The sequence below is a fragment of the Corvus cornix genome, chromosome 5, assembly GCF_000738735.6.
Source record: "Corvus cornix cornix isolate S_Up_H32 chromosome 5, ASM73873v5, whole genome shotgun sequence".
NCBI classification, from domain to species: domain Eukaryota; kingdom Metazoa; phylum Chordata; class Aves; order Passeriformes; family Corvidae; genus Corvus; species Corvus cornix.
Window position 1 is genome coordinate 49,877,935 of NC_046335.1, and position 13,716 is coordinate 49,891,650.

General features: G+C 38.7%; 1 protein-coding gene across 1 annotated transcript in view; it reads left to right on the forward strand.

The window, feature by feature from the left end:
* ABCC8 (ATP binding cassette subfamily C member 8) overlaps nucleotides 1–13,716 on the forward strand; it is a 74,091-nt gene that overhangs the window by 18,787 nt on the left and 41,588 nt on the right. Inside the window, exons 8-12 of the mRNA XM_039552384.1 lie at nucleotides 920–1,075; nucleotides 6,948–7,082; nucleotides 8,054–8,216; nucleotides 11,823–11,863; nucleotides 12,160–12,305. Coding sequence (XP_039408318.1) covers nucleotides 920–1,075; nucleotides 6,948–7,082; nucleotides 8,054–8,216; nucleotides 11,823–11,863; nucleotides 12,160–12,305 — 641 coding nt within the window. The remainder of the gene's footprint in view (nucleotides 1–919; nucleotides 1,076–6,947; nucleotides 7,083–8,053; nucleotides 8,217–11,822; nucleotides 11,864–12,159; nucleotides 12,306–13,716) is intronic.

Below are 13,716 nucleotides of genomic sequence, written 5' to 3' on the forward strand. Positions count from 1 at the left end.
GAAAAATACATGGACCACAGCAAGTGTAAAAGGGGAATAGTTGGAAAATAGTGCTGAATTAACTTCGTTTAAGAAAAGCTTTGTATTCTCTGTTCTGGATATTAGAGGTTCAGATAATGCCAGTTGGACTATCCAAGTTGGAAAATTTCTAGCTATCACTCTAAGCAGCAGATTAGTGTTAGTGGCAGTCTGTGTGCCGGTGGTTTTATACATTTTTTTCCTTACAATTTTTCTTTAAATCTTTTATCTCTCTTCCTCTCCTGTGTAACTCTGCACTTGTTCAGTGTGCCCTAAATGATTTTTACCAAACCAGCTGGTAAAAGTGTGCTTTTATTATTCTGTACTGTTATTTTTATACCCAGTGCCTGATTCTGCACTGAGGCAACTGCTTAATTCAGTACAGAATTGTACCTGGGACATTCGCTGTCTGTGAATTAAACTTTGTAATGGAACTGAGTGCTCTAAGCAAAATGTAGCAACATTCTCAGCCAGGAGCCTGAATCAATTGCCAGAGAAAAATAACAAGGGTTTTAATACATTGAGGATTATATATTGAACCTAATAGTATCTTAGTGTTAGTTACATGAAGGGCACTCTGTGGAGATGCTGGAGGTATAAATCATCGTTGGTAATGTGGTTCTTGGGCATTTTTGGGCAGTAAAGGTTTCATTCTTTTATTGATGCACAGAGATGCAAAAAGGAAGTACTTAGAGAACCATTATGCAGGTAACTGCACTGTGCTTTGTGTCAGTGAAGAATAGTAGCTTTAAATTTTACAAAATAACATAAAAGACCAAACTTTAGGCTCTTCATTCAAGTTACTGGAGAAGTAGTTTTCTCACAATATGCTGGACCTGTGGATGGAGCTAGAAATCTAATTTTATTTCTATATGCTAACACCTTTTGATGTCTCTTCCAGACAAAAATTTACAATAAAATTATGCAGCTTTCAACTTCTAACATGTCTATGGGGGAGATGACAGCAGGCCAGATCTGTAACCTGGTTGCCATAGACACAAATCAGCTGATGTGGTTCTTCTTCCTCTGCCCTAACCTTTGGGCTATGCCGGTACAGGTAAGGTGATTGAATGTGCTTTTGTTCTTAATGCGCATCAGTCTGTGGTGGTTCATTGCTTATGAATTTTGCGAAAGTGGAGATATTAAAGGATAACTTGAAATAAAATGTCGAGCTGTTAACATCTAGAAACATTGCCTGCAATAGATTCCATGTCTGTGACTGGACTTTAGGTATTTATGATTGTATTAGGATCTTGGTTGCTGCCAAACATGCTTTGCATTTGTAACAAGAATTTATAGGGTGCAGCAGGTTGCAGTGCATTCATTTATTACATCAGGGAAGTTAACTGGAAGATATTGCAATCATTTGTCTTCTGAATCCCAGCAGAAGCAAGAGAAGTAGCATAAATATGATTGCTTTGATGTGATCCCTTGAAACTACTGCTGTTTCTTGGATGACAAACTCCACAGTTTGTTGTTGTTTTGGGTTGGGGTTTTTTTTATAACATATTTGTTACTTGAAATGTTTTTGCTACTTTATCCTGTGATGTCTTTGGTCTCCTGTCTCTAAATACCAGTCCCTTCAGTCTCCTTGCCCACATCCTATACTTCCATGTATGAATTTCCTGGAAAAGCTGACAGTAGAGAACAAAGTTTCATCTGATACTATCTCAGTACCCAGCAAATCTTCCTGCTTTCTTCCAGCTGTTCAGTGCATTTTTGTTGGGTGTGCTTCAATGCTAGCAGTAAATAAAAACAGAAGGGGCAGTAAAGTTGAATTTCACTTGGTATTTTCTAGATGTATAATTTAGTTTCAAAAACATGATGAAAACTTCATTGTGTTCATGTCACAAAGGCAGTCTGTTTCCAGCTCCACACAGAGGCTCATTTGGCTGGTGTTTAAGTCAGAAACCTGCAAGTAATCTACCCAGCAGCTTTGCATTTTGGGTTGCTTGCCCTTGCCCAAAAATTGAATTATTTTCATGAGACTGTATGTAGACTGCAACTGACAGATCGTATTTCCAGGCAGTTTATAATGTGGTTTTTAGGAGTTTGTGTCCATCAGCATGTTATACTAGTGATTTTCTTCTACAAGATGTTAAGCATGTAAGAATATGACACTGAGAAGCTGGGGATGAGGAAGAAAAGCCAGCCATTCAGATGATTGGGTAAATAGTATGAATGTCTTTCAAAGAGTGAGGTGTTAGGCTGCTGGCCATCCGGAGATCTGGACTTTTTCTGACAATAAAGATATTTACTAGAATTGAGTGGATTTTGTACTCGTTCCTGTTGAATACAAGAGGTTTTTGTCAAGCTACTACAGATCAGATAAGCAACTCCTCTTAAAATCAGGTCTTCAGAACATCTGATCATGAGATAAACCAGATTGATTTCCTAACGTGGGGGGGGAAACCTGATTTAGCTCTTTGCCCTGAATTTTTTTCCCTCACTGAGGAAAATACTTGGGAGGGGCTATGCAGGTCCTTTATTATTGTCAGTTATAGTGAGTCTTTGAATTCATCTTGTATCCTCTTGTGTAGTCTTAATCTTGGGGAGTGTTCAGTCTCTGAAAAACCAATTAGCATCCTCCTGAAATACTCTGAATCTTCACACTTTTGCCACGTGTCTGAAACCTGTTGTGTTACCACAGATTTTCTACTGTCTCTGGTAGTGGGGGTAGATTGCTTCTGAGACTGAAGTAGGATGTGGAGGAAGAAGTAATCTGAGTCTCTGATAAAACTCTTGCTAGCTCCATGAGACTTGTGGAAAGCCTCAAATCAGGATAGTGAGCATATTAAGGTGTAAACAATCAGCAGTTTACTTACTGATGGCTTCTTTTAACTGTGCTTTCTACATGTGTGAGGTAGAAGTGTGTATAGAACTGTGCCTGTTAAAATATTAAGATTTAAGGGATTGTAGCCATATTTAGGTCACAGTGTGGCTGCATTCACACAGTATAACTGTATTTTCCTCTTCCAATGCAGTTACTCCTGCACAAGAAGTATGGACTAGTTTTTCTGATCTGCTCTGGAGGAACTTGTATGGCAGTTTAAAACATTTTGCTTTCTAGAATTAAGGGAGGGTGATGGATATAAGCAATTATCGTCTGGAATTTTTCAGAAAGCAATTTGACTTTTTTGGCATGGTTTCCATGAAATTATGGGTGGGGGAGGAAAAATGGGAACCAGATTATTTTAAAGTGGGGGAAAAAACCCAATGATCAAGGAAAATGTCCTACTATTGATGTCCAGTTGCAAAAGAGAGGACAGCTATAATGAAAAGAAACTGATGGGAAATATTATATTAAATATGGTTACATATTGGCAGTTTGTTATAATAATTTGGATATCAGTGTATTTTCATTCCATGTATGGGAAGCACTGTAAGAAGTCAGTGATTGTAGACTGCTAAAATGGTATAGCTGAAAAGCTATGCAGCATTAAGAAGAGTCCATCCAATTAATGATAATGTCTAGAGTATCAATTATTATAGAAAAACTATGTACAAGCTACCAATTTCATTTACACTTATTTTATAGGACCTCCCTGACAGCTCAGTGTAGAGAGTACTTTAGTGCAACTGAGATTAATCCAATTTCATTGCATATTCTCTAACAACATTTTGCTCTAATGTGCCAGAAGTCACAGACTCATAAAGACTTCCTGACAGTCTGCAGAAAATCTGATTATATTTGCATTAAAATTCCCCCTGTGATGCTCCTTACCAGATGAGGATGATTAGAGCTGGATCATGCTCCTGTTTTGTGGATGGTGCACTCCTTGCCAAAATCAGTGAGTCACATTGGTCACAAAGGCTTCTTCAAAACATTTTTCCATAGCATTCATTCAGTACCTTGTCTTATAAGGCAGTGAAAACAACTACTAGCTACTTGAAAAATGGCTAATACTAAGTTGCCCAAACTCCATTATTATTTAAAACAGGTTTTTAATAGTTTTGTAGCTCTTAATCTAGAAATCAACATTTCAGCATCTGCTGTGGATTTTGTAATAGCCATTCATGACAAGTTAGGTTTTCTATACAGCCCAGATAATTTGAGCCCCATCTTTGCTCTGGCTGGAGTCAATGGGAGCTTTATCATTGCCTTAAGTTACTGTTTGAATGTTACTGAAGTCCATGAGAAGAGGCCCATGGATGCCAATCAGTTGAAAGATGCCCTCAGTAAATTTGGCTCAAACCCTGGGAGCAAAATGAGGCCTTATAAAGGCCTTCCCTCTGTGCCTCCATTTTATAAACACCCTTGTTTGATTTCATTGTGATTATTAAAAAATGCTGTATTCTCATATCTCTGGCTCGTTGGTAGGGATAGTTTACACTTGCAGTGAAAGGACATTTGTCTCTTTCAAAACTGCCCACAAAGCAGTTTCTGGCTGAAAGTATTTGCCATCCTCAATAAATAATCAAGGCAAAATAACCTGAGCTATTGGTGAGCTTTTCGCTCCTGGTATATATCTCTGGCAGAGAAGAGCTTTGGGATTTTGATGAAAGAGAAACAATGTTTCATTGCACAGGCTTTTTTTTAAAATATGTTTTTTGCCTTCTCAGGAATATTGATGAGAACCTTCCCATCTGCCAGATACTGTCCTCCAGAGTTCAGATATTATCTGTGTACTCTTTATTCTTGACTCCGTACTTTGTGATGTGATACGGAATTATGTCCAATAAGATTTCAGCTCTTTTCAGATACAATCTGCACTTTTTTTTCCCATACATGCTGAATGTATTTCAAAAGTTTGCCTGTATTATTACATTATAAAGAAGATGAAAATGGGATCATTTTTTGCTGCCTTTTCCTGGTCTTAAAATCAAGAATCAAACACGGTTAGAAGGGAAAAAGGGATTTTACCTCTGTATTTATTTTGAGGATCCTTAGGTGCACCACGTCCAGGTGGAATGCATTGAAATGCACGCTGCAATGCACCCCCCAATAGATCTGGTATAACATTATAGGTCTTACTAATTAGCAAATCTATCAAAGATTCCCCAGTGAGAGGCTCGAGTGAGCCCCCCTCCCCAAGGGACCTTCCCCTGGATGGTTCTGTCTTAGTTTACAGAATGTGTTCTGGAGAGGACCTTGGGGTCTGGGGCTTTCTGATCCCTAACTACAAGGCTTCTAAGATGTTTAGTCTCCTAGCTTGACAAAATGCATGTAAGAATGTAGGCTAAAAACCACTAAGAATGCAAAAACTATTAAAAGGGGTATAAAAGGAATATAAAAGAAAAGGCAAAATATGATCATGGCATCATTTAACCTATTGGAAACATGGGATTTTTTTGTTGCAAAGACTGGTCCTCTCAATAGCTAGGATGAGGGGTGGAAAAGTAGCTGTGAGCTAGCAACTCCCTCAGGATCCAGCTGGGATAGCCTTCTCTATCTGTGGGAGAAGCTGATGCTCTCTTTTTAGAACCAGGTGGTCCCATAATGGCCTTGATACTGAACCAGTAGTGAGGGAAAGCAGGGAGTCAGGGTTCTGCAGTGGCTGCTCACTGTTCAAGGCTTTCCTGTATTTTGAGTGCCCAGAGTGTCTGCCCATGATGAAGCAGTTAGGAATGAAAATCTTGATCTGTAAAGACCAAAACCATTTTGTGTTTTGGAGGAGAGCTCTGACAGGGGTATCTGGCAGAGGCCTTGTGTGTTTTGTTTGGCTTCAGACACTCATTAATTTCCTTGCTTCAGGTGGAAGCAGATTGCTCACTTACTCATCACTGAAAGATTTCTTGATTTGCAATTTAACCTTGCCTCTCACTAGATTTGTGGTGCATATACAAAAGGATTTTACTTTCATGTCACTACATATTTTCTAAGTCAATACTGTGGCTCATTTTGAGAGTCATGTTTTAGTTTAGTTCAGCTGTAGAGAGGCATCAGAGGGTTCCTAAGAAGAAAAAAAAAATCTTTTCTCTCTCTGTGCTTTAAATTAATGAAAATGTCAAGATGGAATTGTGGAAACTACAGACTCCTTTTCTTCATGTGAACAGCCAATTCCTGTAAATGTGTGAAAATAGGTGTATGACTATTGAGCTTTGAAATGATGGGAGACTGTTTCTGTTAAGGACATGAGAGTGTACAAACATAGCAAGAGTAATAGATAACAGTTCAAGGAAATTCCAATTATTGGGTTTTTTTCACTAAGAGAAATTGATGTATGAAATTAAATTTCTGTCACTGTCTTCTGATTAATTTGTCAGCTTACACTGTTAAATACATAGATGGTCAATGTTGGAGATTGTTCAAAGAGTCAGTCATTAGAATAGTGATAGTTAACTTTGGTAGCTTGTGCATATTGTTTGTGTTTAATTGAGCTGCTTACAGTAAACCCTCTCCATCCAGACTGTGGCTTTCTTTTTAGATTCCTACTTATCCAAAGACAAAGCTTCTTTTTTTAAACTGTTTCTATAACCCTTTTTCAAAAGTAATTGTCAGTCTGGCACTGTAGATCCTTAAAACAGGTCCTTGCCAGTTTATGTCAGAGATTATTTGGGGTGGATGTTCTCAGTGGTATAATGTGTTACTTGGACGTATTTTTAAATTAAATTTTATTTAAAGGTGGTTTTTACTAATTTATATATTTTTAAATAAAGTTCTTTTAAATAGCTTTGAGAATTAAATTATAGAAGATATACAAACCTGTGCAACCTTCTTTTACTGTGCATAACGGGGAGAAGTTCAGAAACAGAAATACAGAGAATGCACAGGCTGGGGAGGAGCCCTGGCTGGGTGTCTGGGTCTCTGAGAGAAGCCGTGGCGGATCACGTTGGCTGTACCAGCAATGCTGAACTTGTGACATTTGGGGTGCGTGTAACTGCAGCTGCTGTTGGTTGAACATTGTCTCTTTCCCTGAAATTGATCTTTGTGGTGCATACCCCAAGTGAAGCCAAAATATTTCCCTCACCTTCTTTTCTCCCAACAGATAATTGTAGGAGTTCTTTTGCTCTATTACCTTCTTGGAATCAGTGCCTTAATTGGAGCAGCAGTAATCATAGTCCTTGCACCTGTTCAGTACTTTGTAGCAACAAAACTCTCACAGGCCCAGAGAAGCACGTTGGTAAGTGTCTTTAAACTCATTGGTTATATAAATATCATATCTGGTAATTATGCATTGGTCTGTGCTTGGAATTACAAAGCTCACCATGGATGTTGACCCAGAATTCCTTCTCAGACCTTTAGTAATGTTCAAGAATGCCACGTTCAAAAATGTGAGATTATAAGTGTAAGCAGTAAAAACCTATTTTTGGGGGTTTATATTTTTCAACAAGCGTGGTTCCCTAAGAGCAAGAAGAACATGAAAACCTTCTAACTTACAAATGTAAATGGTCAGTAGTCATTGACTGAATTAGCTTTGGACAATGCACAAATAAGCAAGTTGTGCAGGGCAAGCTGTCCAAAGGGAAAGGAAGTAGGAATGCTGTGTCCAGACTCAGACCCCAGGTGTGGAAATCTATCAAACTGATTTATTTAAACAAACCCTGTGCAGTCCTAACTTCCACAGTGCATGCCTCAACTGGGGAGCCTAAAGGTCTGCTATGTCACAAGCTGTTCCTTGATCCCTCACTTGGCTTGTCTATAATTCGAATCACCTGCATCACTGCTGAAAAAGTTACCTTGGTTCATTGGAATTCCCATGCCCAGCTGCTCTGAACTTTATTCCCCCTTTCAGCAAGTATTGCACTGCCAAGGAAGCCACAGGAGCTTGTAATGGAGCCAGAGCTTGCTGAAATCTCTTCCACCACAGATCATGGGTAGTAATGAGAATTATTTGTGCATCTTCCTGTGTGAAAAGGAATTCCTTCCCATCAACAGTATGCACCCTTCCAGAAGTGTGGACACCATTCGTCCCCACAGCATCCCAACATACAGTGTCACCTAGAAATTCCTGCAGATGGGAGCAGTGCTGTTTGTGGTAGAAATGTCTGCTCTGTGCAAGGGAGCTGCTTACAATTTTTGTGTCATCCTTATGCCTAGGGAACAGATGTTTTTGTTGTATTCTTCAGGTAAATGTGTGTGTAAATGTTGCAGGAGTACTCCAATGAGAGACTGAAGAAGACAAATGAGATGCTTCGAGGCATTAAGCTCCTTAAACTCTATGCTTGGGAGCACATATTTCACAGCAGTGTGGAGGAAACCAGACAAAAAGAAATGACTAGCCTCAAGTCTTTTGCCCTTTATACCTCCATATCCAGTAAGTTCCTTCATTATAACCCACTGCTCAGCTAAGTGCTACTGAATTATTAGATACTAATGAGTTTACCATTTCTCTGTCGAGATTATTTCAGTTGCTTTAGGCTTTGATCCATACTCCTCACTTTCCATCCAGTCAGACCCTCCATTTAATTCAGTAGAACTTTGCTTGTATGGGAAGTATGCCTAAAAGAGAAAAGCACTGCTGCATAGAATTGACTTTTTCTGGAGAAAAGCTTTTAAGGGACAAATGTTTCACAGACTGTATTTAGCCGGCAATATTCTCTTCTAGAACACAGCATTCAAAAGGAAGCTGATGTTGAAGTTTATTTGTTCAGGTTTTTTCTGCATTTTGCACAATTCAGAGCATACAAATAATATGTGACAGGCATTGTCTTTGCACTGAAGCTCCAACAGACTTACATGTTCTTACTCAAAACTTGGATTTCTTGTTAAAATAAGTGATTCTTAAAACCATTTCTATATCCTGGAAAGAAAAATATGAGCATCCTGGCAATTTCATCATTCTGTATCCAGACTCTTTCCCCTCCTGTTATTTTTCAAGCTGCTTTAAGACTTTATGGTGCTTCTAAAAAGACCTACAGCAAATTGAACTCTATATCTGAGAAGATTATATGCAATACCTATATAATTGTTACTGTAATATTTAGAAATAATCAGTAAAGTCACACTGAAGAATATATAATCTGTGAGATATTAATGAAATGGAAAATTTTAGCAAGAAGTTTTTGAGTGCTACAAGGTGCGTGTACAAATACCTTCTGGAATAGTAAGGAATCCTAGTCTTTGTAATCACATAGGTAATGCACTCTAAGGGAAAGATCGTGATCCCACTGAATTTAAGTGACATTAAAATGAGGTATTCATTGACTTCTGAGACCAGAATTTCTCTCTGGTGATCCTAAGCACTGTGGGCTTGGAGAGGAGTTTCTGCTTTGACATAAAACAAAATTTAGCTGCAGGCTGTGAGACCAGAAACTCTGTCTTACACTCAGGTCAGCATAGGTGGGTTCCCTTTGTCTGCAGGGCTTCATGTGGCATTAAAATCTATTTAGAGTCAGGGCCAAGGGTTCAGCTGTAGGGCTGTGAAGGCTTATTGGATTTTAAATCCTCACAATGTCATTTGTAACAGCTAGGAAAAGTGGATTCATCCCAGGAGTAACGATTATTCTGTGAAGCAATGACATAAGAGTCTGTATTATTAGAAACACTTTAAGTATTTACTGATGCTTCTTGAAACAAGTTTGCAATTGCATTCTTATTTTGTATTATGTGTACACAGGAGTTAACTGCTCAGCTTTGGGTAAAGCAGTGCAGCTTTATGTTAATGGTGCTTATAATTTTGACCTTATAAAGGTTCTTATTGTTTCAGCCTGGGAGTTCCTTACACCTTCAGACTTTAGCAGAAATTACACTTATCTTTACAAACTTGCACTTTTGCAGACTAAAAAGGGAATATAAATACAGGAGAATTTGCTCTTTTCTCTAGCCATAAGTATAATTAGAATGAGAGGCATAATCAGCCCAAAACATGTTAGCTAATATTAGAGTGAACACATGATTTAATTTCTTTAAGAAAAAAAAATTAAAAGGCAGTAGAGGACCAAGATTTTATGTGTTTGTGATCTAGAGGAAGGCAGACAGTTGCTAGAACACTAAAAAAGCAGAAAAGAGATTTTTATATATAGTTCTTTTAACAGAGTGTTGAATAGAGTCTGGAATTCTTTTCTAAGTACACAAAGCTATTAACAAAAATAAAGAATGGGGTTGGAGCTATTTTATTCATAAGGAATAGATTTGCATTGGATTACAGAAAATATACCTACAAGTTTCAGGGCAGTGTTGGCTAGACCACAAGAAAATTCAATTGCAAGACCACATGGAAACTGGATCTCGTGTGCCTCACCCCTGTGCCAGGATCCAGGCTATATGTACATGAAATTGTTCATGTGTAGTAAAAGAGCTATTATAGAAATTAGCTCTTCCTATATTTTAATGAAATGCCCCCACCAGAATCAAAGTTGGGTGTCATCTTTACAGTATTTAGTACATTAAAACTCAGGAAAGACAGAGAAAGAAAAGAGTGGTTTTCCTACTTCTGTAATTTTTCGCCTAATCTGTCAGAAGCAAAATAACTTCAGGCTTTCTCACAGGAAAATAACAGTGGTTACTGTTACTAAAATGTTGAGAACCAACTCAACATTCCCAGTTTTTAGTCTGCCTTTTTCCAGTAACAAAGTCCTTTTGACTAAATCTAATTAAACTCTTAGCTGCAAAATGGAGTTATTTTAGAAAACATTTTATTATTCTGGACACTTGCATAATTGAAAAAATAAATACATTTTTTAAAAAGGAAAACAACCCCCAAATTCCAAAGGCTCTTATTTTTTTGGTTGAAAGAAGTTTGAAGTCCTTGTATCTACTGGTGATCTCACATAATAGCAAAATTCAGATCAGCTTCTTGGGAACCACCAAGTAGTTTAGATGGCTGAACTGCAGAAGGCTTTGCCAACCCTACAGGATATTTATTCCATCCAGCTTCATATTTGACAGGTATGATCTTGTACTGTGGGCAGGAGAAGAGCGGGATCTGTCTCTGAGAAGTTTATCAGCTTTGCTAGATTCTCTCACCAGATTCATTCCTAAAAGCAAACCCGTGTACTGCAGTGGTCTCAAAGGCACGTTGCAAAGGCAAGGATTTAATGGCATTTGGAAGGACAGAGTTGCAGGCAGCAAGTTTCCCTTCTTTGCAATTTCTGTGCTGTAACTACCTTGAGTTGATACAAAGTGTGAAAACTGGTCGGGTTGTAGAACCATTGAGGAGACATGAGAGGCTGCTTTGTATTCCAACACAGCAAGAACACTTTCCTCAGAAAAATACAGGTTTTTTAAACTTGGGTGAGGTGTAAACTACGCATTTCTAGACTTCAAGACATGTTAGTCTTTCAAAGCCTAAGCTTTTATTTTGCAATTACATACACTAACGTACTTATATTTTCAAATTCTCCTCTCTGACAAGGAATTAGGGCTCTGTGCAGTAACTCAGCTATTTTATATAAGTACGAGTACAGAGTTCATGAATATGTTAGAGGATTCATTAAAGATCATCTAAATGTAGGCAAGAGAAATACCTGACACTATATAAAGTCCTTCAGCGGTTTATGCCAAGAAAAGGATGGCAAAACAGTCAACCAGGGGTGTCAAACAATGACACTTCAGATGAAGTAACTGGGGAGAGCTTTTACTATTTGAACGTTGCTCTATCTGGTAGGAGAAAAGGACAGGCACAGTTTAAACACAAAAGAAGTGGCTAGTGTTCTTCTGTTACACCTGTACCAATGCTTGTGTTCTGTTTTAGCTCTAGAGTCTATATTCTTTCTCTGTGTAGTTTACTTATGTGAAATAAAGTTGAGTGAAGGTCAAATTGAAAAGGTGGTGATTAAATAATATTCTCAGGTTGTGATAGAGGGGACAGACAGTAAGAGCCTGGAAAATACCGTTGTAAAGCAGTGCTAGTAGTATTTTAGCTTTTAGCACGTCTGAATGAAAATTGTTTCTAAGTGTTCCTATGTGTTTTCCTTCACAGTCTTTATGAATGCAGCAATACCAATTGCAGCTGTACTTATAGTAAGTATGGACTTTTCTAAATAGTGTTGATTAAGACTGCATTTTCAAGTATAAGTGATGTGGAATTGAGGAAGGAGAATGGGATGCAAACCTGCTACACATTTGCAGTTCCTCTGGGAGAGTATGGAAAATGCCCACTTGCCTTCTGGGACCAGAAGCAGCCCAGATCACGCAGCACTTCCCCAAACTGTTAAGAGAGTATGAATTAGGATTCTGTAAATGAAATGCTTGTGAAATATGAAATCTGTTTCCTTCTTTATGGCAAAGCACTGACAATGATGTTTGTCTCTTTGTAGACATTTGTTGTCCATGCTCATCTGACAAGAAAGGCTGACTTCTCCCCATCAGTGGCATTTGCCTCCCTCTCCCTGTTTCATATCCTTGTGTCTCCGTTGTTCCTGCTCTCAAGTGTGGTTAGATCCACTGTCAAAGCATTAGTAAGGTGAGAACTATAAAATTAATATCTTTGCTACCACCTATCCAGTTTCTGAGAATTTTGCTCATTTTACAATTGCAGCTTTAGAAACAGCATGATGATTTTTTTGTCTGTTCTCGTAAACTGCTTCCCAACCTTTCCCCCCTCCTCCATCAAGCATGTAGAAGGGTAAAAGGCAATCACAGAAGGACATGTTTCAGTGTGTATCTCTTGTTTTTCAGCCTTTGCCTGAGAGGCTGCCTGTTATGGCAGAGTTAGACTGAAACAAGCAAACAAAAAACCTTAAAAATCCCTTTTAAGAGTCACAGTAAGTTCATGACTAAATGTCTAATCCAGACTTGATGAATTTTTACTTTCTGATGAACATGTTAGTTTGAGTGTTCAAAAGCTAGCCAAACAACAACCAGTAGAATTGCTGTTTCACTGGGGATTTTGAGTATCAACAGATTATTGAGAAAACCTCCTAATGCTTTTTCATATGCAGTGTAACTCTACCTGACTGATAGGAGAGGCAGCGTTTGGGCTTCTTTCTTCATTAGGACAACTTTATGACCTCCAATGCAGCAATGAAGCTGTCTGAGGAGCTTATTTAAACTATGGGACAGATACTGGACACCAGCCCTTGCTTAATTATCTTTGTGTTGCTTTGGAGATGGAAAGGAGACTACAGCATGAGGCTGAGATTGCCTTCAGTGTTTGAAAATTCCCTGACAGTGCAAAGTCACAGCTGTGTCCTCTCTCCTAAGGAGTGTGAAATCTGAGAGCATCAGCAGCTGGCAGGAAATGTTTTGCAGCCACTGTGGTAGTCCCTAGAGCCATGGCAAATTGTTGTGCAAAGATTACAGCCAGCAAAGCGTCTGGGAGCCCACACTGACACTGCCTACTACCAGCAGGCATTTACTTTGGCTTGTCTAAGGATTTCTTTGCAAATGAATTGTGTCTGTTAATGCCACAGGAACAATTTGAAAGCAATTAGTATCGGCCAAGTATTAATTGTTGCTAGCTGGGAGTTCTTCATGGGTTATTCTGTAGATACCTTCTTGTTGGCAGGCTGTTGCCCTGCCATTTGTGGTGCGGACAGGAATCAAACTCTGTATCAAAGCTGACATGATCCTTGCCTTCCTGGCTGTCTGTATCACCCAGGTAGTGTTCCAGAGTGCATTGCTCCATAGTGCTGGTGGTGCTACTCTGTCTAGAGTGCCTCATTCTTCAGATCAATATTTTGGAATCATGTGCCAGGAATTTGCAACCCATGCAGAGATGTGCTTGCTTAAATAGTTTAGTAAATGTTCAAAAGCAGACGGTCGAGTTTGCACGGATTGAGCACAGCTATTGTTTGCTTGCTGTAACTGTGTCCTGCTGTTACACTTTCTTGCTAATAAGTAGCTGGTCAGGTAAAGGTGACCTAACTTGGCAG